The following is a 24,566-nucleotide window of genomic DNA, read 5'->3' on the forward strand; positions in this document are numbered from 1 at the left end:
TGCACCACAGGCACATTGTACAATACAAGTGGTTGGGGCAGATGGCTGAGTATATTCTTGGGTCTGAGGCTTCAAGACATGATATGCCTCTTCTGGAGCCAAGAAGAGGGTACAACCAGTCAGTTAAAAAATATGTCAGAAAGGATTGCACCTTTAGCAGCTGTGGTTGGTTGGTCAACATATGAGCTGCTGGATCATTTCCCCCAAGACAGAAAGTGAAACTGAGTCCTTTCTAAGTTGATAGGTTTATCCTGATGGCAAGCCAGAACCCATTTTTCCTAAGCTGTATTTGAAGATGTTACTCTTTGTCAAGAACAACAATAACCAAAAAAGTTAAAATTAAAGTCAATGGTATCTCCTTTTAGCAAGAGCAAGCTGTCTTCTGATTAATAATATAGTTTGTTTTAAAAATCACAGTATTACTTTCTTCCTAATATTTAACATTACTTAGTGCAGTTTCCTGCTATATGTAATAGTAGCATGCTGTCGGGTCTACTATTATCTCAGAGTCCAGTGAAGCAAACCTTTGGCTGACAGAGTAGAGAGAACTCATTTCATATTGGGAAAGCAAAGAAAACTTCATACAAAGTAGAAAGGTATTTGGATGGATGTGCCATTTCAAGACAGTATTGGTTGGGTGCTACTGTAAGCAAAGAGAAGGGCAGCTGCTAGCCTTGCAAACCATACATCCAGTCAACATCATAATGCAATGCACAAAAAGCCAGCAAAAACTGAATACATGGGAGGTTTTGCTGAAATACTGTGAAAAAGCAATCACCGTAACTTTATAAAACTTGCTCTCGACATAACATAACATAAAGGCACCATTGTTATCTTTCTTGTTTTTGAAATACTGTAAAAAATTGCTACATATGGCACATAACACATTTTTACATACATATATTTAATTTATAAAAGTTTTTTTCTTCCTGTTTTCTATTTGCAGAACTGCTAAAATAAAATAAATTGTTTAATTTAAGGTGAAATACTTTATTATATAAAATAAAGTTTTACAGGTGAATCTATGTGTTTATTTAGGTTTTATACAGCAATAGGGTCTTGGTTAGCGATTACACTAGACAGCCTGGCCTGTAATTCTTCCTGTGTGGAGAAGCGGCCTGCTGGGTTAGTCCTGCTCTCAGCCAGACGGAAGGCAGGGGCCACCTCAAGGCTGGCTGCCAGGGGGTTCTGTATGCCCAGGAATGGTGTATCTTCACCTACTCTTTCATCTTCTGTCTCACTCTCTGAGTTACTGCTCACAGAACTTGGGTTGCTGTCCATTTCCAACCTATTGGCAATGTGGCCATTGGGCTTGGTTCTTTTGGCCCGCCGGCTATTGGTGACCTTCTTAATAGGCTCTTGAACTGGCTCATACTCCTGGGTCGTTTCGTACTCCTCATCCTCCACTATCCTCAATGGGCTAGGGGGAAGGCTGGTACTCTGAAGTGCAGGGTTGTGATGAAAGGAGTTGAGTTGCTGGGGGTGATGATCATACTTCTTCTCCCGTAGCCTTGGTGGTGTCACAAGAAGCAGAGGCCTCTCTTCTTCCACAAAGGGGCTGACTGCCACAGAGGGCATGGACACCGTCATGCTGGTCACGGGTGGAGACATTTCCGAAGGGGGCGATTTAGGGGTGCTTGGCGTGTGGAAATCTACAGGTGACATACGAGCCGGGGTGGTCATGGCTGATACATACCTGTGTGAGCACAGAATACCCCCGCATGAGTGTGGTGGATTAAGAGGGCACAGAACAGGAACAGGGAGGGGTTAGGGGCAGAGTTCACCACTGGATATAGTCAAAGAATAGTCAACATTGAATACTTAAGTTTTACACTAGGAAGTTCAGCACCCTTGGGTCCTATCATTATAAAGCCAAGAGTTTCCTTATAGGAATCATGCAAAGATTGGCTAAATCATCCAGCTCATTAAAACTTTTGAGAGTTTCAGTCTCATCACGAATTTAAATAAAAGCATGTGAGTCAAGACAAGGGGGCTCCCAAGAATATCTCAGCTTATAAAAGACCAAGGCTTGGGGACTGAGAAGGGAAAGAAGTATTCTTAAATACTATACCTTCCTAAAGGCCAAGGGGTCTTAGAGAATGAAGCCCAAATGGGGAATGGAAGAGGATCTAAGATGAGTTGCTGACAGCTGGATCTGCATGCATTTGGATCTGTAAGCCTTGTTTCTCCTTAGCTCAGCTATAAGGTTATGTCTTATGAAAAAAAAAGAGCATAGTAACTTAAAAATTACAGCGTAATACATTTGTGTGCTTTTACGTTGAAATTTTCGCGAAATGCTACTGGCTGACATTCTGTTTGCAACTGTCCATTTCAGGGTAATGGTGATACATCCGAAGACAAGCCCGAGAGGAAACATTGTAAATTTGGTTTCATGTCACCGCAGTGGGCACTAACTCCAGTCTCCCAGGTATTTCTCATCCAAATCCCAACACTGCACCAGCTTTTGGTATCCTTCTGAATATACTTGCAAAGATCCTTAAACAAGTGCTTAGCAAGCTTCTGTGCATGCCCAAGGGTTTGGTGTACCATGGTATCTCCTGCCATGCTATGTTGGATAAGACCACCATTATAGTCTAGATGCCGTGTGCCTGTTTTGTAGTGCTGTGCCTTCCCTAGAACAGAAAGGCTTGTCCTCTGGGCTGACTCTGAGTCATATCCCTCATCTTTTGATAACAATGCTCACAGTGCACGCAACTGGGTGACTCTTCCTGACACTGGCAGTCACAGTCTAATTTGATGTGACCTGTGATGACACAGGATACTGCTCTCTGAACTCAAGCGACTGGGAAGAAGAAGCCTATTAATTCTCTCACTTTTCCATGATTCGTGGTGATATAGAAGTGAGCTCTACCTGTGTTCAAAACTGGCAAAAGTGTCTCAGGATTTGAAACATTTGGGACCCACAGATATCTTTTCAAGTTACTTAAATTAGACCTTCTGAGAAACGCTAGTCACAGTTCAAGCAACACATACAAGTGATTCATCTTTTGTTTTGTCCCCAAGATCTTACAGTTTAACACTGTTTTATAACTCTAGATAGTCTCTGGGTGATGCCTGGATGCCTACCTTAGCAAATGAAGCCCTCAAAACCAAGCCATGGTAATGGAAAGAAACCTCACTCTCCCTTCTCTGAATGTTTTAAGAGGGCTGAATAGCAATGGACAGACTTCAATATATGAAGATACAATTATACAAGGTTAATGCTCTAAGACATTTTTAGACCATACTCTTCTGCAGTGTATTATAAAGAGAATGCTAAATTCATAAATTCTATCCTCTTCTGAAACTGCTTTGGGCACAAGGTGATCAGCCAGCTCTTTGACCTGAAAGTCCCCAATGGATTCTTGGCGGTACTTTCCGGTCCATAAATAAGAAGTTCTTTGAAATCATCTCCACCCAGGTAACTGCAAAAATTCATATGGACTTGGCATTATATTGATTCTTTAGTCAATGGAAATAGGTTAAACTGAGATAATGATAAGAAAATAAACAAACCGGATTGGAAAGTCAATAGGTAAACAGTCCACGGATGGGCTAAATGGTCAGCTGGCCATGACTTTCATTTAGCATAGGTGATAATGGATAAAGAGAATGTCCCAGGTTCAATATTCCTACTTAGTACTTTTTCCCAGTTTACTCTCTTCTGTCCTTTAGTTTGCCTCTGTCATCAGTTCTCCAACCCAAATTGGGCTTCCCTCTCAAAAGAAATGCAAACATTCTAGAATCGATGGTCATATCAGAGGCAATATTTGCTTTGAAAATCACCTATAAAGGCTGCCAGGCTCATCACACAACACCTTTATTTACCCATGACTTGTAGGGATTTCATAAATGGATACAGTGTGGTGCAACAGGAAGAGGCATTCTCCCATAACCATCAGCAATGTCACAGCCCCTGACTTGATTAAACTGAGGCTAGAGGTAGGGTTGTTAGAACATGGGAAGACGAGGGCAGAACAAACATTGAGGTAGAGAATGGACAACTGGCCAATTGGAATTAGATGAGGGTCCTTAAAATGGTACACCGGAAGAAAGGAAGATGCCAGTGAGTCTGAACCTAGGGTCAGGTCTGAGAACTCCAAGTCAGCTGTACCTTCCATATTACATTACTCCTGCTCTCTAGGAGGTGGTTGCCTGTCAGCCACTGGAACAGTGGGGAGAAGCTCAGGAGGAAGGAGTCCAGCCATATAAGAGGATGACTTCATCAACTAGGAGCATCAGGGAATTGATGATGCCTCTCATATAAGGATGAATTTCCTTGGGAGAGGCAGCAGGTCTCATGGGATTCTCTCATTGAATGAGGATCTCCTCCAGGATAACTTTGCCCTTCGGTTTTACCTTTCACTGTGAGGAGAGTCTCTGTAGGAGTCAGGGGTTTCTCTGGCATGCCTGAGGAAGCTGTTACATTCACGAGGGCCTCCCAGACCATGAAGACGTCCTCGTGGGCCCCCAGCTGGACTGCTGTGCCTGCTGTTCTCAACCGATGACATCATGATTACAGAGTGGCTTTCTGAAATGATGCTTTCTGTGCGTCCATTACTCCAGCTGGGTAGGGGAGAAACGTGAAGGGGCAGTGAGACAGATGATCTTAATTTTACGTGGAAAATGGCAAAGAAAAAAAGTGGCAAATATTTCAATTGACTGATACATCTGTAGCCTAGAGAGGATACAAAGATCTTTACTGTAAAGAGAATCTTGATTCAGATTGGACTTGTGAACACATAGTTTGTTAATTTGTTCATTCAGTCCATAAATATTTATCAAATGACACAATGTAATATTAGGGCAGTTTCACGGTGCTTGAATGGCTTGGGCTAAACAAAGGGACTGCTGTGTGCATTGTATCTGGAAGTCTGCTGCTGTACAACTCAGCAAAGCGAGCACAGGCAGCATGATGTCACAGTCAGGGTATCTAAAAACGCAGTGCTCAGTTGTGTAGGCATTTCCAGGGGCCACTTCCCAGGGCAGTCTAAGCTTTAGAAACAAACTTCTAAGTATCACGATGAATCTAGACAGATTTTTTTCCTGCAGTGAGCAGCAATTCAGTGAGTAGCCGGGTACAAATCAAGACAATTTCTAGACCGAGGAACATCAAGGCTGCAAGGTAATAATTACTAATTCCTTTTTACTGCTTGTAATGGAGACATTAGGCTTAGGCTTACAAGGTAAAAAGCAGTTTAGAGCCAAAATCTATTAACATTCACAGTCAGTCCATCTTATTGCTTTGAACTGTCTCCTTTGCTTTTTAGTTAGGAATGGATAGAGAAGAGTAATGAAGGGAATCTGCTTAGGACATTCTTTTCTTCTGAGCTCCACCATACCTGTGACTAGGAGTCTGGGTGACAGTCGTGGAGTGATGGGCTGTGGAAGTGTAGCGACTGGTGGAAAAGGAGGTCTCCACTTCTCTCTCAACTGCATGCTCACTGGAGATGACGTTTTTAGACACGTATTGCTGGATAAACAAAGAGATGGAATTTGAAAGTTCATGTAAGTCAGAACATAAATATACTAATTAGTTCTCACACACATGCTCAGGTTATCTCTCTCAGCTGGCCAGACGGTGAGTCCTTTTCTGGCTACTCTGGCTTTGAAGTTAGATACATGGCGTGAACAAATTCCTTTCTGACTGTTTGCACCAGACAGGTCCTAAAATCTCAACTTAATTTCTCTCAGTTCCAACTGATAAGAGAAAATGTCCCAAACATTCTGTCCAGTATTATTTTTGTCTGCATTCCTTCAGGTCAAGAAAACTAACTGATATCTGAGGGGTAGAAACAGGCATACAGTCTGATTAATTTCAAATTTCATGTCACAAGAAAAAAATGTGAACTTTGGTACTTTAAATCATTTTTGTTTTGAATTTCATAATGCCTAAGCTGGCCCTATGGATACTGATGAAGATTTTTAACTTCCTCAGTGCTATTTCAAGGACTTAAAATATTTTCAAGGCCTAAACAAAGCCCATGCTATCTATACCCAGGGCTTTATCTTTAGGGAGTCAATTTTACTTTCGTCAGCATAACACAGTAGCTATTTACTGCCTGCCAACAGTGAGATGCTGATGTTTTTTAAAGTTCCTTTTAAATTGTTGCGGGTGCCCTTTGTATTTTTAAAGGTCTGAGAGAAATAAGTTGAACCGTGAGAGAAGGACTAGACAGAAATGAGTGGGGTAGGGTTCTTCAGAGTCTGATGAGATGTGGACTCTAAAGAACCTGATCGTCATGGAAGGCCCTGTAACATACAACTTGAACTTTGCAGGCTGGTTCTTTCCATTTAAGGAAATACTTTCCTTTCTGGATCTTCCTGGGGACAACGGCTGCATTGCCGCCTCTTTGGTACCCATTCTACCCTTGCCTTTTAGAAGTGCCTCAAACCCAGCGGGTCCAATGAAGATACCACTTAACAATTATTAACTCCCTGAGTGTGTTGGGCTAGGTATTTTATTTTAGTGAGGTCAGCATTAGTTTTAGGCTGGATATAATTAAGACATAACATTGAAATGAGTTATTCGTGCTGTAATTGCAAGCCAGTCATGGTCCTGTTGGTATTATATATTACATTGTATATATTATATATTACATTGTATATGATAATATATCACATCATACATAATATATATATATGATATATAATATGTATTAAATATTATAGTTATGCTGGCCATGAGTGCTTTTATTGACCCTGGAAAACACTCTAATGAACCCCGTTATTGGGAGGGAATCAAAAGCTCCCTATTGGCCCTTTTTTCCATCACTCTCCCAGAAGTCCATGTTATGAGATTTGGGGGTACAGTAGTAACCACCAGCTCCCGACATGAATCTATGACCAATCCTCTCCACCCACGGTATACCTTCTCTTACAGGATGGAAAATGTTATTACAGATTTCAAGCTACGTCGATTAAGAAAACTACACATTCCAAGGGAAAGAATGGGGATTGTTCTAGAACATGAAGATCAACACTTCAGATCTACAGGCGGGCACTGGGGAGAGCGCTGGGCCTGATCTCTTAATATGAGAAAGAATTCAATGATGGTATGCACATGGTCTCAGGGAGTAGCCTATCTAGTCAAACTTAGAAGACACATGCATTGTTCAATAAAAACAATATGTGAATGACTGAGGGTACACCTCAGGTGGAGGCCATGGCATCACATAGAAGGAGCCAGGGAATACTCAAGTATTACATTAGCTTTGCCCCAAGTTTCCCACTTTTTCATGTTCCAAATTCTTCACAGAAATCAGAATCAGAAAATTACCTGCCCCATGAAGGGACTCCAATAAAGACAATTCAAAGATCTTTGCTTGGTTTGCTATGAATCAGTGATATACTGGCGTAGCCTTCATTCCTAAATGACTAAAAGTAAATATTCCTTCCGATTCTGATTTTATTATTTATGACTTCTACCATTTTCTCATCTTTCCAGACAACCGTGCATGACAAACCAAGCATCATCCCAATGTCCTAAAGGCCGTGGTGTAAGGAAACGTGCCAATAACCGGATCTACTGTGAAACAGCCACCACTGTTTTCTCCTGGCTAAACCTTGGGTTTCTGGAAGGCCACTGTGCTAAGTGGCAGCAGGTAAGGAGCCCAAGATTAGAAAAACCAACTTCCGTGTGTCTGAACAGCAAACACATGCTTGGTTTTCTCGGCAGGTCAGTTACATACGTTCACCAGCTGCACGTTCTCTGGAGGTGGGTTCGGGTGGTGAGGGCCGTTCGCTATGTTCACCATGTTGTTTCGTTCGGACCGAAGGCTCTGCCGAAGCCGATCATGAAGCTTCTGCCGCTGTTTCCTGGACGCGAGAAAAGGAGCTGTTTGTTTCTCACCTTTTCCCCCCCTACAGCCAAGTCTTTATTCTAGTAACACTAATGAATAACGTGAGGCAGTCAATAGGTGATGACCATGAGCGAAGGGAAATATGTGACTCTGTCTCCTAATTCTGTCTCAGAATTAGCAGGATCCCGAGAAAGCAGGTTTTAATAGATGGAATTCTTATAGAAATGTAGCTAATTGTACCAAAGGAGGACAAAAGAGGAAGAAAAAACCCCAAATATATTAGTGTTTGGCTAACCTCTCAACTGATTTTGTTTAAATCATACAGATAGCCATTGGTCTTACATACTTTGTACTATGGGATTAATGAGGCTAATTTCATTTGGAAATTTTCCTATGGATTGCTTAAGAAAATTAATTTAGCTTTCATTTGTCCATCTTAAACAGCTGTGGTGCATTTCCCATGCATATCTGTGGAACTTTGGGTATAGCTTGCCATTTTGGCACAGTTTTAACAAGATTCTATACTTGCAATGCTTTCTTGTAAAAAAAAAGTGGTAAATATTCAAATTTGAATCTAATAAGACTTATGATGCCAATTCCATGACTGTCTGTCTCTTTCACTCTTTCTTCACAGCATTTATTTATTTACTTACTTACTGTGGAAACATAATTTATGCTGTAGATTTTGTGGCCAAAAAAAAAAATATTGCATGTTACCTTTGTCTTCTAGTACATCATTCAGATCAAGACATTTCTGGGACGAGTTTTGACCCGAAAATATTATGTCATCAAACAAAACCCAAACAACATTCTATTAACTGAGCATTACATTTAGACGTGAAGAAATCCTAAGCAAAGCAAGACTCATCAGTCAGCCAATGTGTGTGCTAACATGGACACCTATAGAAGGTCAGGCGTGAAGACCATATATCTTTAAGATTTTATTTTTAACCTTTTCCCCCAAATTTGGCTTGCTTCTCCTCCCACAAAATTCCTTTACACACTGCACATTTATAGAGCATTTATGTTGGAAACCTAATAGAATTACAACATAATCATATTATCTCTCAAAAAAATTCCCCCAAACCCGGCATTCTGTATACCATAAAGTCCGTCTTTTATTTCTTAAGATTCTGCCCTCCCCCACCAGTTACACCTTTTGTCATTTATACTCTTAGTTGGAAATGCTTGTGTGGAACACTAGTCTTATACAAGCCTTTATTCATTTGCAAAGCCATAGTTGCAAATTATTCTAATTTCACACAAACAGGCAAAGATTCACAAAGTCTATTTACTCGGTTGGGAACATAAGGGGGTAAGTTCCTATGTTCTTTCCCCCCCTCTGCAAGCCTTGGGCCTGGGATCTGCCTCGACAAAGCCCTGCATGCCTAAGATGCTTCTACATTAAAGGGAGTAGATAGAGGCGAGGGGAAGGTTTACTTGGTTTTGCAGTAGGCCACCACACACATGATGCCAACCACCAGGAGGGCGATACAGATGCCAGTAATTGTCAGTACCCTCTTCTGGTAGAGTTCCTCCGCTTCTGGAAAGGGGTGAGAACAGATGTCATTGACGTCATCTACCATCACCAGGACATACAAACAAACAGTTGGCATGCTTCATGACATTACCCATGTTCACAACACTTGACGATACTTCACATTTACACTCATGTCTAAGGTACAATATGTTCTGGGCTGTACTTTGAGCATAAATAACAAGCTATCTAGGGCATTGAAAGTAAAAATACTATATTTTATGATTCTTCTAATTACCAGCTACTTTATATATCTATCATATATATATATGATATTACATGAAAAAATCATAGACAATCATTACAAAATAACTGGTTAAAACTATACCGATGCTATTCTATTTATTAAATATCCCATAAACAATCTCTTGCAAAGACAACAGGAATCAATGCTGATAAAAAGACCTGAGACTGGCTCCAGGGAGACCCTTCTTTCACTCTCCTCCTTTTTCCTTCCTCCGTTTACCACCCTCCACCCCAATCATCTTTCCACTTCTAAGTCATTACTTCATATCCAGTGGTCTTTACAGAGAGACATGTCTGCATTTAATAAATTAAATTCAAAGGTAATTGCAAATATGAACTTGGCTTGTAGTTAGTAAGTTAAGGCAACAGCCTCACCGTTTAGAGGAAATGAACTAGAAGAAATAGGTACTCTTGGGGGGGGAACAGGGCGCCGTGCCAGGGAAAACCCAACATGGTGGGTAGGGCACTCTTGGGCCATAGAAGGGAGTTGTTCTTTGGAGGAAGATGCTAATTATGCTATTAGTTGAAGTCAGAGAACCAATTTGTATTAAGCCCATCATTAACACAAATGATGCATACTTTGAACTAGATCGCATTGTCCCATATAAGGCAGCTTGAATATTCTAAGAAAGCGAGTGTGGTACTCTGAGCTTTGAACTATAGGTACCACTCTACTCCAGATGCTGTAAGTCTGTAATGTGTAGAAACTTTTCTAGTTAAAAATTAGTGTCTTTGGAGGATGGCTTGGTTGATTTTATATACAGGTAGTATATATTAGCAGCTGAGCTTCCAATAATCTGATTTTATGTATTTGAAGATCTTCACATGTTTGCCCAGTGCACATGGAACTTGGTTTGTTTGCCAAAAAATTAATAACCTGGGCAAGAACTGGAGAGTACTGTACAAATGGAACATCCTTATCTGAGCACCAACAAGAAATGCAGAAAGAGTATTTCCATCATATGTTCAGCCTTGGATGTTATACCATTCTCCTCATTGAGAGGGGGGCAGGTTACAGGAAGTTTTCTTAAACATGAATAAGTGACTTTTAATTTCTATCAATTAGAGGATCTTATCATGAAAGAAAACGCTTCCTACAAGCCGAGTCCATGGTAATCAAGTCCCAGTTAACAAGTCAAGAACATTGTCAAATCAAATTAATAGAGCACTCATCATTAAGAGGAGAATAGAAGTCAGCGGGTAAAAGGCTACAACACTGAAAAGATTATACAAAAACAAACAGAAAGCATTGGAGGTGGAGAGGGAAAACAAACCAAGTGGATAGACAGACTGAAAGGATGACTGAGAGTGAGAAAGTCAAAGGAAAAGGAGGGTTAAAAGTTAGGGAGGCGCCTAGAGTCCCTGGCACAGCATGCCTGATATTAAGGGAGAAAAACATAAACAAAGAAATGGAAATCAGACAGAGGAGATGCTTGGGGTGGGATGGGGGGAGGACAAGGTGGGGACAAAGTGGGAAGGGGTGATCCATACAGCATAACTCCTAGCCTGGGCTAGCCGTGACATGGAAGCCATGATTAGAAAAGCGAAGCCGTTGGTGCATTGCGGTGCCACAGTATGCAGGAGACGTACATTTGGTGTCATGGACTTGCTATGCTTACGTGCGTATTGTACAAGACTAACAATGTCATGACTGTGGGGGAGGCGTATGTGTTAATTGCTTGTATCTATTGCACACCCCCAAAGGCAGGGGTTATGAGGTGTTATCTCTGAACGGATGACAATAGCCTCCCCCCACCCCTGGCATCCTAAATGGTGTTCAGTGTGTCTGTCTAAGCGGCACAACCATATCTCAGTGCTCTTCCTTCCAAGGACTCCTTCACCTAAGCACATGTTGGTTATGAAGTGGGACATTACCATTGTCATCAACAAGTGGCAGGCCCTGCATTCGCCTTTTGGCCAATGTACTTCTTCCTTTAAAATCATTGAGGTCTAGTGTGCATGTAGCTTGGAGGCAGGAGACGTGTCTGGAATGCATGAGATCCTGGCTCTGACTTCACAAATGGATGAGTGGAAAAAGAAAGGTTGGGTAGGAAAGCCCTTGGTTGTAGCTTTTTACTGATATATACATACACATACATACAAGCACTGAAGTGAGTATTGGGGTCATCATGGGTCACCCCCAAACTCTCAGGGATTCCTGTAACAAGCTTTGTTTTGGGCGTTGGTAACTAGGGAAGGACAGATTTGGATATGAGGACTGTTAGCATCTGTTGATCGGCCTGTTCTTATTGCTTGTCAGCAAAACAATTATTTCAGGGACTCCAGAGCTCAGTAAAGAGAAGAGCAGCTAAAAGGAGCCAGCTTTATACAGGGAACTCAAACACTGGGTTCAATTCTGTGTTCACATCAGTACTGACTACAAATTTCTCACTTAAATTTCTTCTTGATAGTTTTTTCCAGGATTTTGCTGCATCCACAATATGAATGTTTAAAGGAAGATAGAAAACTCTGACAAATAGTATGTTGTTTTAGCCTATTGCTCCTCTCATTTTTTATTACTATTTTTTTTCTTGCATGACTGTATCCACAAGGCAAGAGCAAATCCGAGCTAATACTCAACATCATCCCAAAGGTCTGGCCTGTCTCCATGAGTGGAAATGCTCCAAGTCTCTGGTTTGGCTGGATGGACCATGGTGAGTCACATCAAACACATTTTCATTCTAATGTGTCCAGGAGAAAAGACAGAGCTGTTCTTATTCTCTTATTTTTAAATGACCCTTAAGGTCAGGAGTTATTTCAGGATATAATAGACTGGCCTTATACTCTATGAAGCCTTAGAGATGTGTGGGGATAGCTCACTACCCTTATGAACTGTGAGAATAGCTAAAGGAGAAGTTATATAGCATAACTATCTGACTCCACTGTTCAGAAATCAAAATAGTAAAGTCTAGAGTCAGACTTTAAAGCTCTGAGTGGGGGGAATTCTGCAAGTGATAGAGGTAGTTCTGAGGGTTTGACTTTTGGTTTCCCACAAGAAAGGCTGTGAGATTTCTGAGATGGCTATTTCCTATGAGAAAGGAAGGACCCATGACATCCTGGTGTGTGTGTGTGTTTTAATGCAAAAATCTCATTCACATATAAATTAGCTTTTAAAAAGATCTGATAGTTTTCTTCTTAATTTTTTATTTTCTTGGAGTGATGACAATTGAGCTTCTCTCTGTGTATGGCAAGAGCCGTCTATGGGTTCCTGTGTCAACAGTTATGTTTCTGAGTAGATGTGATGTCAGCCTAAAGGAGAGACACTCTTGCTGTAAGTCACCATGCCTCAGTCTGTTAATTAGGACATGGTGGTGTTGACCCAAGACCCTGTTTTAGTCTTTCACATAGCTTTCACAAAGAGCCTGGAGACCAAAAAATGTAGAAGTTTCCTCTTTCTTCTGAAACTGGCCCATTTGTCCATTTTTTCTTTTGTCCTTCCTTCCCTTCCTTCCTTCCTTCCTTCCTTCCTTCCTTCCTTCCTTCCTTCCTTCCTTCCTTCCTTCTCTTTCTCTCTCTCTCTCTTCCTTCCTTTTTCTTCTTTGTTTCTCTCTCTAATCCTTCCTTCCTTCCTTTCTTGAAGAGTCTTTTAGAATAAGCCCATATTTCATCTGCCTTTGGGAGCTTTGTTTGTCTGGATAGTTACAGTGTGAAGTTTTCTATGATGACTTGTCTGGGTCATCTTAACTTTCATGATGTAATTCCATCATCACTGGAATGCCCACCTAAAGCAAGATCATCTGCTTTCTGGTTCCTTGCTTCTAAACAAATGAAGTTGACTACAGTCATGCTTGAGCATATTCAAGAAATCTGGGTGATTCAACTTCGTGCATATTAGACTACAGCGATGTAAGACATAGCTATACTGTCGTGTTTAGTAGAGGACTTGTGTTATATGTAAAACTGATTTTGGGTTATTCCTTTTTAATGTGGATGTTCTTAAACCTTGTCCTCTGGCCTCTCGTTTGAGTTCTCCTGTAGCCTATGCACCATTCCAACTTACCCCAGCTCCTATGTAACAGCATAGTCCAATCAATGAATCATGCAATGGAGGGGGAGGGTCTATGGCAGGTTGCAGCAGGAGGGAGATTTTAATCTCAAAGTGAAGGCAGGCTTGGAAATTTAAAAAACCTGCTGCACTCCATAACATTTGCATAAACTAGTCATAGCTTGAAGGTCGAGAAACCCATGTTATAGCTGTATGATCCCTTCTAAAGAAAAAGGAAATTAGTTAGGAACTGAAAAGGAAGAGTAGGGAGGGCAGAAGCATTCAGTTCAGAGGCTCTACATTCTGCAGGCTAAAAGGAATGATGATTGGTCCATACCCATAAATTCAATCCCAAGATGCTCTGCCAATGCAGAAAGTTGACAAGGGGGGAGAAAAAAAAAGAAAGAAAGGAAAAAAGTTTCAGAAAAGAGCAATACACTGCACTCCAAAAACAAATTACACATGACTATGACAGCTCTCTGTGCGTGCACACGGAACAGGACAGGCTGTAGGTGTTAGGAAGCATGCTCAGGAATGCCCGAGCCCACCAGCGAGGCGTGAAAGCGTCAGCCCAGGGTCTTTAGAAACCGTTGAAAGCTTCTATTGAGGGCGGTTAGGTGCTGACCATCCTTGGCTCCTCCTTTAAGAATAGACATGATTTTGTTTTTGTTTTTTGTTGTTTTTTTAATTACCAGGAAAAGCATTTGCAATGAGGTGATTTGTTTTTAAATGAAGTTCCAAAGAGGCTTCTAGCTGTTGTTGTTTGTCATTTTATTTGTTTAAACTAAAGTTGCCCAGTGGCGGAGTAGAAGCCAAGAAACTGGTGATTCAGTTTGAAATTTTTATCCCATTGGATTTATTTTTCCTTGCTGGTGGGTAGTTATAGTTTAGTATTTTTCTTTTTGAAAGTTGTACCTCCGTGACTTAACTTCCCACACATTCACTGTCCTTTTCATTCACAGAAAGCAACAAAAGCTTCTACCCAGAAAGATGAGAAAGGAAACATGAGACTGGATAACTGGTGATTGTTTCCCATTATTTTAAATATAATTTTCATGTCATATTGGGAAACTTGAAACATCAGGATTATTTTTTTAAGCTGCAAAAAAATAAATAAATAAAATTAAGTATGTGGAGATACAGCTTCTGGGGTCTTTAATTGGTTGCCGTTTCAAACTATTAGAGGCAGTTAGATCAGCTCTTTCCAGATCTGAGCTCCAATGGGCAAGGTGCCCGCAGTCCTCCATACCACTCAGGGAAGGGCAGTGGAGATTATGAGCCCGTGTTTGGCCTTTCTGCAGCTCTCTAGAAAGCTGCAGGTTAAAATGGGGAAATGAGGGGTTGGGAGAGAAGCAAAGAAATCTCCAGGAAAGATACTTTTTTTTTTTTTAAACAAAAACTGACCCTCAAGTTTTATTATGAGGGAAGCATAGGTCTTCCCTCTCTAAGCTCTTCATGGAGAGGATGAAGGGAGGGAGAGATCAGAAACTGATGCATTTTCTTCTCTTAATGGATTGAGGAGGTAAGAAGGTAATCCCCTAATATAACGAGACAGCTCTTGAGCTGGTCGTATGTGATAGAGGGATATGGCTTTTATAAAATTGTCAGGGCATGGAGAAATTAGCCCATAAAGAAATAAAGAGTGGAAGGTTCACCCTGGTTTAGATCCTGCCTTTCCCGCTTACCTTTTTAGTATCTTTGGTCAGGTTTATCTCTTAATGGACAAGTTCCTATACATGGTCATTGCTGACCCTACGGAATGAACTACTGTGACCAACAGTGGAGGACTCATAATTCTGGGAAACAGACACATCTGGAGATGTATCACGGGACAGTTAGTGCATTCAGGGTTAACTCTGAATAATTTTATGCGGGGAAATTCTGAATGTTCCTAGGATCTATCAAAAGAACAGACTTGAAGATTTTGTAGCCACTTCAAGAAAGGATGCTTCCCAGACAAAAATATATCTTGAAGATCGGAGGTATGATCAGTAAAGACTTTGGATTTGGGTCTAGTATAGTTTCACAGGTAACCTGTACTTTTCGTGAATTAAGAACCAGAAGCCTTAGGGTTAATTCAGTTGTACAAGATGTTCATAATAATATGATCTATTCAAATACAAGTGATTTCCTCCTGCCTCTGTGCAATTTGTCAGACTGATAATTTTTTTCATATAAACTTTGGAGCATCAATGTGAAAAAAAATTTAGTTTCCAAGGAAATCAATAATAAATTTCCTTACTCGTTTCTTTCACAAGGCTATGATCCAATTTTCTTTCTAGAGGCTTCTCTGTTTCTTGCCTTTTCCTCCTAGAAGTCACTAATAATTTAAGGGTTAAAATCAAGACATATCTATAAAAAAAAAATCCTTTCCAGTGAATATTCCATGCCTATGTTAACACTTCTAATGATTTGCATTAGTTGCATAGAAAGCTTGGTTAAGTCTTCAATAAAATTAGTAGCATGCCCATGCATACATATTATTGCATTTACAGTTTTATAGGTAAGCCTGGGAGTCTAACTCTAATTTCATTTCAAGGGAAGTCATTCATTTCAGGCAGCTCCAATTTTGAATAATTCAATGGGAAATTGGTACTTAAAATGGGAATCTCTTTTGGCCATGAGCCCTAGCAAGGAAACAAGCAGAGGACACGTGCATCAGTCATTCTAGACTCAGAGCAAAGCTGTTCTCATCTATGTTGCTATTGGCAGCTCCATCTCCTTCCCTTTACATCTAACAAAAGACACAGAAGATGCAAACTTTACATTATGTAAAGAAATTCTTTCTATCTGTTCTACCTCATCTACTACTGATGCTAGCTCATTTATGTAACACATGGTTCTATTGAACGTCTGGCTAGCCACTACATTCCTTAAATTCAATTAATAATTCACAAACACAAAGGTTACTGTAAACAATTGGGTTTCCTTTTCTATATGTGATTTCCTGCCAGGACCATAGCAATATAAAAAATTAATTTAAATCCAAGAGTCTCCAGAAACTATTAAATATTGACTCGCTAATCCTTTGTGTGAGGATTTTATAATTATTTGACGAAAACTGATTAACCCGGAGGTTAATTTAAATTTTCAACTGCATTAGAGAAAAGAGCAATAAAATAACTTTCTTTCATCAAATTTATATAGCTGTTGCCATTATAATTTCTGTTCAAATTTCACGGCATTCATTTTTCACATCATTGGGGTGGTTTATGCAAATAATCTCAAAGACAACAGTCTTGAGTTTCTGTTTCTATGTTGTTTTTTATTTTTATTTTTATTTTTAAAGAGTTCTGGTAATACCAGTTTCAAAGGGATGAATTTAGTTAGTGTTGTGGCTATAATTTCAGACTTACCTTTATGAATGCAGATGCCTTTTTTTTCACACTTTACATTGTTACTGAACTCTTTGAATGTAATAGTATTTCTATGTGAAGAACACACAACCACACATACCACACACACATACACAAATTCACACTCATTAGAATTTATGACAATTCTGTCATATGTGGAGTGTTCTTTATTCTAATATTATCAAGATACATGTTTGATGAGTACATTATCTTAATAAGTTCTTAAAACATTTGGAAATCAATGTAGCACCTATGACTCAAAGGCTAAGTTGACTCATTTTAAGGATGTGACTCAAGTTCTAAGTGTTCACTTTTAAAACAATCGATAATGTGGGCTGTTCTATATTTAGCTCCTATGGTTTTCCAGCTTCTCCAGGGTGGACCTGTCCCATGTTACCTCGAGGTACTGAAGCTGTGATACTTTCTCTTTCCTTCCACTAAGCCTATGCATTGAGTGTGGGCTCCCTGCACAAACAGACACACACACACACACATGCACACATGCACACCACCACCACCACCACCACCACTGGCTAGTGATCACAATATCACAATCTTATTAACTAACAATTGTACTATAATGGGTCAGATTAAAGGCTAACTAAAGTAGATGACATTTTCCTAAGAAATACTATATGTTAGATTTCAAGACATATGGCTGTCATAAACCATCCCACTTTCATAATTTAAATCAGTGTTTATAGGTCAGTCAGTGTTCAACAGGATATGGTGATAAGAATGAATGTGTAAGTTATATAGTAATAAATGTAAGTTTATATATGAATAATAAAATGTAAATTACATTTTAAACACTTGAAAGTATATATTGTCTTTGGAATGTTACTCTTCAATGGCAAATATGGGTTGGTAAATTTTAAATCTTCTTTTGAGGCAGGAGTCTTTTTTCTCCTTAAAACTGATGTTATGTTCTCTAAGACAGTGTGCCTATAAACAAACAATTACAATTTCAAGTGCGTTCTTGGGGAAAATCCTGTAGATTTTCTTTGGGCATTCGCTGTTACCTGAACGTGGAAGAACAAAATGTATTTCTCTGCCTTTCCATCTTCTATCAAAGATACAAACTGAGAACATCAGACACAGAGATTAGAAAGTTAACTCTGGGCAAGACAATTCTGGAAAATGGTGTCTGATTGGAAACGCTTGCTCCTCCAGACATGTGGCATTAATAACAAAGCCATTACACACAGGCCTCCTCACTGCGCTTCCTATCAGTCCCTGTTAAATCAAGTTAAACATGGATACTAATTTCCTGCATGTCTTCCAAAAGTGTCACTGGGTGCTTACTAAAGGATTTATTTAAGGAGCCTCAGTTCTGAACTTCAGACGTAGTGGATATTTTTTAATAATGTCAAATAAAAGGGAAAATGGCTAAAAAGTGAAAGGGAACATTTTTGGTGGTTACTAGTGGCAGAGTTAACTAAGGTCTTATTCTGAGAAATGTTTGGATTTTTGATGTTTGCTTCTATCTAGTGAGAGAACCTTCCTTTCAAAGTATAACACATCTCTAGCTATCTGACACCTTACTTAGAAGAACTATCTCTCTTCTGTAAGGTCTAAAACATGGGTTTCTGCCTATATTATCACATGAGTTTGCTAAATCTATGCTATTTGAGTACAAGCACTTAATTTAAAAAGTGCCTTTAATTCTTTAAAAAAAATTCTATTTCCTTCCTATTTCTACCTTCTATCCTATCTACTGAGCTATGAACAGAAAATTCATGTTGGATAAATGCTATCATTTAAATATTTATTAATATAGTGATATTTCAAAATTTAGCAATACCAATTTGCTAGGGGTTTTTTTTTGTTGTTGTTGGTGGTGGTGTTTTTTTTCTTTCTTTTTTTGTTTTTTTGTTTTTCAAGACAGGGTTTCTCTGTGTAGCCCTTGCTGTCCTGGAACTCACTCTGTAGACCAGGTTGGCCTCAAACTCAGAAATCCGCCTGCCTCTGTCTCCCAAGTATGGGGATTACAGGTGTGTGCTACCACTGCTTGGCCTATTTGCTAGATTTTTAACAAGGGAAAATTATGGCTTATGGAACCATCTTTGATAACAAAGTCTATACAGGTATATAAATATCATCTTACTAAGTACAAACTATTATTCTGATGACATTTAGGACTTTTTAGCTTTTTTGAGTCAAGGTCACACTATGTATCTGTGGGTAACATCTACTTCCCAGAGCTTGATGTTCCTCCGCCCCCAGTGTTGACATCTATGACTGTTGGCAGAACTCCATTTGTCTTAGGGATCAGAACCGAGGGCAAATCTCTCATCATTTTAGACATATAAATGACCAGTTTGTGTAATTATTTTTAATGTTTTAAGAATTTAAACTGCAGTGAGTGCTATAAAATATTTCTGATAATAGGATTGACAAACACAGTCCGGTGCTAACATTTGTAAATAAGGATTTAGTGGAACACATGTCAGCCCATGCATAGCCTATGACGGTCTTCAAGCTACAAGGAGGGTGTTTAGCTTTGACATCATTACTACAAACCTTAAAATATTTACTATCTGAACCTTTCTAGGAAAAACTTACTAACTCACAATCTAAATGGTTAAGTGGGATATAAGCGAATATGATCTTCTAAGGGTTTCAGAACAGAAACACTATCATCCCCATTTATAGGAGAGGAGCAAACATCGAATTTAGTTACTGGGCAATTATCTACAATGTTGAGTGAGGAGTTTAGAAATGATGTTTAAAACATTGTGATCTCACAGACATTAGCTTAACTTGTCAGCTCTACATTAAACAATTACATATTTATTCTAGATTTGAATGATTACATTTTGAAGTATTAGTTTTCAGAAATAATAGCCTTTTTCTCCTAAGATTACCTTTTAGAATAACATGAATATTAAGAAAGGCTAAGGGAATAGTGATTATTTAAACTCATTCTAAATTACATATTTCCCAAGAAGAATAAATATAAGCCTGGATATTTCCTTTGCTGGGAGATATTTGCTTTTAATTATTCCTACCTAGTAGTGTTTTGTTTGTCTTTATGCCTACATGTGAACTTTGGTTAATGAAGAAAAACATCTGAACCCTTTTTGTGATGTTTATTTGTTGTAAATAACACACTGAGCCGGAATGAACTTACCATCATTTCACGTGTATAGCAGTTACAGTCTGACAACAGCCTTTTCAGGATGTTGACATTAGATACAGAAGATGCACTGTTCGGTGGAATGATTTTATTTTATCAATACAAGTGAGTTTGAAATGCCTTTATTATAATTTCACTCTTGGATATTGACTATCAATTTGCATCACATTCTGCAGTACCAATTTCAGAAACATCTGGAGCCTCACACACCTATTAGTAACTCAGAACCGACCAGTCACAAACAGAGAAGTAACACAGTGGCTTTGTTAATGTTCTCATGCGACAGGCAGAGGCAGTCAATATTAGACCTGGTAGAATGCTCTAGCTCTAGGTGACTCTGAGGGGAGATGTAGTGACAAGAAAGCAGCACCGACTGAGCATGCTCCTATTCAGGCAGAGACAGAAAGGGAGTGGACGTACTGTAGAAGCTGGCCATTACGTAGTTTTGGCAACGATCACCAGTAAACTCATTTGGGCACCTGAGAGAAGAAACAAAAAAACAATGGTAGAAAAAACAGAGAAAAAGAGAAGAGGTGAGCATATGCTAGAGAGAAGCTCCTGCAGTGTCACTGACAGAACCTGGTGAGTTCACCCTCAGGAACTGACCCTGCGTTCTAATTGTGGCTTTCGCACTCTGACATCTCCCCAGCGCTTAAAAATTTGGACAGGTTCTACGTTTAAATCCGAAGTAGTCACACAACAGATGTGATGGATGTTTTATTCCTCTTGTCAAAGAAATTGGTAGAAAATGATTTCAGCTTGGTTCACTGCTATGACTCCCTGAACCATAGGCCAACTCAACTGGCCATTCTTTCAACTTTTAACTGCGGGATCTCACTGAACGACACACAACCGTGACTCCAGCCAGTGGGTTTATGCCCTGAGTGGAAAAGCCATAATTAGAACAAAGGGTATCAGTTACAGCTGAGCCGTAAAAGCACCAAGTGGTTGCGACTGCTGCTGTAGTTTGGGGGAGAAAGCAGATTTCAGTTTATTTGAACATACTTTCTTGGGTTTGGACTTTCATGGGCACATTCTCAGTACATCTTGCTCCAGTGAATCCAGGTTGGCACCTAGAGGGTAAAAACGTGATAAGCAACCGAACGCTCAAGACGCTGAACTTTCAGCTTGGTACCTTTCCTCCCATGGGATATGGAGTCCTAAAAGTGACCCGGTGCTGAACGTAGAAAACACAAGACAGGACACCCAGGAACCCAGTCCCACCAAATTGCGGCTTACAGACTTTTGTTGCTTTCTTCGGTCTTCTGAAGACTAGGCACTGAACTTTTAACTAGAGAGAGACTGTGGGTGGAAGGGGATGACGAGGGCAGGGCTTTCATCCTGCGTGGGGGCGGGGTCCTGCGTGGGGGCGGGGTCCTGCGTGGGGGCGGGGCTTTCATCCTGCATGGGGGCGGGGCTTTCATCCTGCATCACCCTGAGTGCTGAGCTTACTGAGTTAAAACACTGGAGTTGACATTAGCTTTTGAGGTTCCCCCTACTTTGCTAGCAAAAGGCCTGTTACCTGACTGTAGATGTGCTGACGTTTCTACTCATTTCATAGCTGTTTGTTAAACTGGAAGTTGTAACATGTAAACAAAACAAGGTACTCTTATTCTCTCATGGTTAGTGACAAGGACATGACCATTCCTATTTCTTTTTTCCCCCCACAAAGATATTACAAATTCAGCCTTATTTTTAATATTGCTGAAGGAAACGGAGCAGAATTTTATTGGTAGAATTTCATTCATCCAACTACCTCCACTAAAAGAAAAATATATTTTTGGAATTAAAAGTTATTCTTCAGAAATAGATAATGACATGGACTTTTGACGTTTATGGTTGATGATTTGAACTTATGTAAAAAGTTATATTTTATTTGTTGTCCTCAATTTACTTGTAAATATGCAAGACTTGGTATAATTTTGTTTATAGGACTATACAGAGGGTCATGCTTAGACATGACAGTCCTATTCCATTCACACTGCTTTTTACTCTAGTATCTAAAGCACTTTAGATTGGGTTTGATTTACCTAATATCAAGTCCTAAAAAGCAGGTACTGAAGAGTTCTATAAAGCAAATATACTTAGAGGTGCAAATTCATAATTGAATGCTCAATACCCATAACCACATAGTTCATCACTGGTATAAAACCACTCATCTAGAATAATTTGTGCTGCCAATACTTCATGGCCTACTGATGTTTATATATGTCTCTTTGTCTCCAGAGTAAACAGGACAGAACACTATCAGTTTGGCATCAAATAAATGAATAAATCTACTAGTTAAACTACCTTAAAAGTGATTTATTTGACTTTCTGGCCTAACTCAACAGGAAAAAAAAATGCTGTTAAGTAATGTGATACATAAAATTATTTTATTGCATAAAGGTATAAAAATCCTAGCAGTTCTAGAACTCTTATTACAAGAGTACTTGTGCTGTATAATTGTGATCATTAAGAATAACATCAACAGGGCTGGAGAGATGGGCCAGCCATCAAGAATGCATGTTGTTCTCGCAGAGGACCCAGTTCCAGTTCCCAGCAGCCACTTCAGGAGGCTTAACTGGCTGTAGCTCCAGCTTCAGAGAATCAGATGCCCTCTTCCGACCTCATGTGCACATTTCCTCATCATATATATATATATATATATATATATATATATATATATATATATGTATATGTATATGCATATGTGTCATATATGCATATATATGATATGTATATATACACTTATATATACACACACATATATGATGTACATATAAGTATATATACTTATAAAAATAAATTTTTAAAAAAGAACATCAATACATGAATATACAAATATGTATATAAAATGTATCAAGATTGTTCCACTGAAGTATCTAAAGTACTTGAACCCTCTGCTTACTTTTGCTTATAATCGTTTGTTGGAGGAATTAAGAGAAAGATCTACCTAGAACAATATACAAGAAATGACCTATATGGTAGGGGTATTTCTATAAAGCTGTCATCGTACATGCTTCAATAGTAATGTCTAGATAGATATTTTAAAAAAAACTTCATGTAGATTATTTTACCAAATCCCTTCTGAAGAGAACACATTTTTATTGTTCGTGAAATCAGGAACATAATCCCATAAGATATTTCTATACTTCGTTCCAGAATTACAGATCCATTCTACAGAGACCATTTCATTCTACCTGTTTTCTTTGATAAAAATTAAAATTTCATATTGAGTATATTATAATTTATTTGTTTTCTATAGTTAATATGGCACCATATGAATTCTCTTGTGTGTGTATGTGTGTGTGTATGTGTGTGTGTGTGTGTGTGTGTGCGTGTGTGTGTGTGAGAGAGAGAGAGAGAGAGAGAGAGAGAGAGAGAGAGAGAGAGAGAGAGAGAAGCAGAGACAGAGAAACAGATAGGGGTTGGAAGAGACCTGAGGTAAGAATTGCTCATACTGCTCATATTTAAAGGTTATGACATGAATAAATAGCTAAGGAGTCAAGAGTTACATGAGAGAAGGAAGGCATTTATTAGGAAATTATGATTTTGGCATTTTAAATGCCAGACCTGTGATTAAAGGGCATGTGTCAACTATAAAAATGGGTTAAAGACACTTTCCTATCCATTATCTAATCATTATGAACCTCGTGTGTATCATATTAGATTATCATTGTGGGGTGTTGCGTTATCTGTTATGTAATCAGACAAAACATTTGTGTCCAATAACACTGTAACATAATGATCTTAGTTCTAGATACAGCTACTATTAATGGGATGACAATTCAGCTTTTGTTTGTTAGCCCTCTCCCATTGGTTGACTCCATCTTCTTTCTCTGCAAGGGACTCTTTCCCTGGTTCGTCATTGTGCCTTGTCCCATGCCGGGTCCACACCTCTTTAACTGTGCTGTGTGTGATGGATGTGAACTGTGGTCATATCGTACTATTCTGCATCTCTACTGCCTAACCCAGAGTCTGGATGATGTCTATGTGCAATGTCTGATACAGACTGAATACCTAAAACTTCGACAAGTAAACTGACTTGTCAAAACAAGTTAATCTTAACATCCACTTTTTATCTTTAGAGTTTAAAATAAAATTTCCTCTGTGGACTTCCAAAATGATTTTAATAAGAAGTACCAGTACCTGGGGATTTCCTCCCTCAAGTAGAAACCTTTAACACTGTTTGCCATGTTACAGATGAAGGGTTATGATTATTTATGAGAAAGCCTATTATCTAACAGCTAAATTTTGTTATTTAAACACAAGATTACCTAGGATTCAACAAAAAAAGAATTATTCTAATCAAGACTTTTGTCTTACAGTAGTAACAAAATACTAGGATTTCTTAAAATGATACTTATTATAACACTATGTGTTGTTAATTTTACATAGTGCTTAATGAAATCATTTCATTTTTAAGTCTATGTTAAGATAAATTTTAAGGATTACCCAGAGTTGCTTTAGCTTAGACTCCAGGTATGATTCACGTAGCGTTGTCCTCACATGTGAGGTC

General features: G+C 39.1%; 1 protein-coding gene across 13 annotated transcripts in view; it reads right to left on the minus strand.

Annotated features, from left to right (window-relative positions):
* Positions 1-975: 975 nt before the first annotated feature.
* Nrg1 (neuregulin 1) overlaps positions 976-24,566 on the minus strand; it is a 1,103,601-nt gene continuing 1,080,010 nt past the window's right edge. For 2 of the 13 annotated variants that reach the window (XM_052162554.1, XM_052162544.1), the window contains 7 exons: positions 20,486-20,544; positions 13,908-13,931; positions 9,243-9,345; positions 7,692-7,818; positions 5,343-5,473; positions 4,360-4,566; positions 976-1,696 (listed from right to left, as the gene is read on the minus strand). In XM_052162554.1, coding sequence (XP_052018514.1) covers positions 1,042-1,696; positions 4,360-4,566; positions 5,343-5,473; positions 7,692-7,818; positions 9,243-9,345; positions 13,908-13,931; positions 20,486-20,544 — 1,306 coding nt within the window. In that variant the 3' untranslated portion in view covers positions 976-1,041. Of the gene's footprint in view, positions 1,697-2,083; positions 2,214-4,359; positions 4,567-5,342; positions 5,474-7,691; positions 7,819-9,242; positions 9,346-13,907; positions 13,932-15,812; positions 15,891-20,205; positions 20,545-21,070; positions 21,139-24,566 lie in introns of those variants that run through there. The other 11 variants (XM_052162547.1, XM_052162543.1, XM_052162545.1 and 8 more) reach the window with 8 other exon arrangements.

This window comes from Apodemus sylvaticus, chromosome 18, assembly GCF_947179515.1.
Source record: "Apodemus sylvaticus chromosome 18, mApoSyl1.1, whole genome shotgun sequence".
NCBI lineage: Eukaryota > Metazoa > Chordata > Mammalia > Rodentia > Muridae > Apodemus > Apodemus sylvaticus.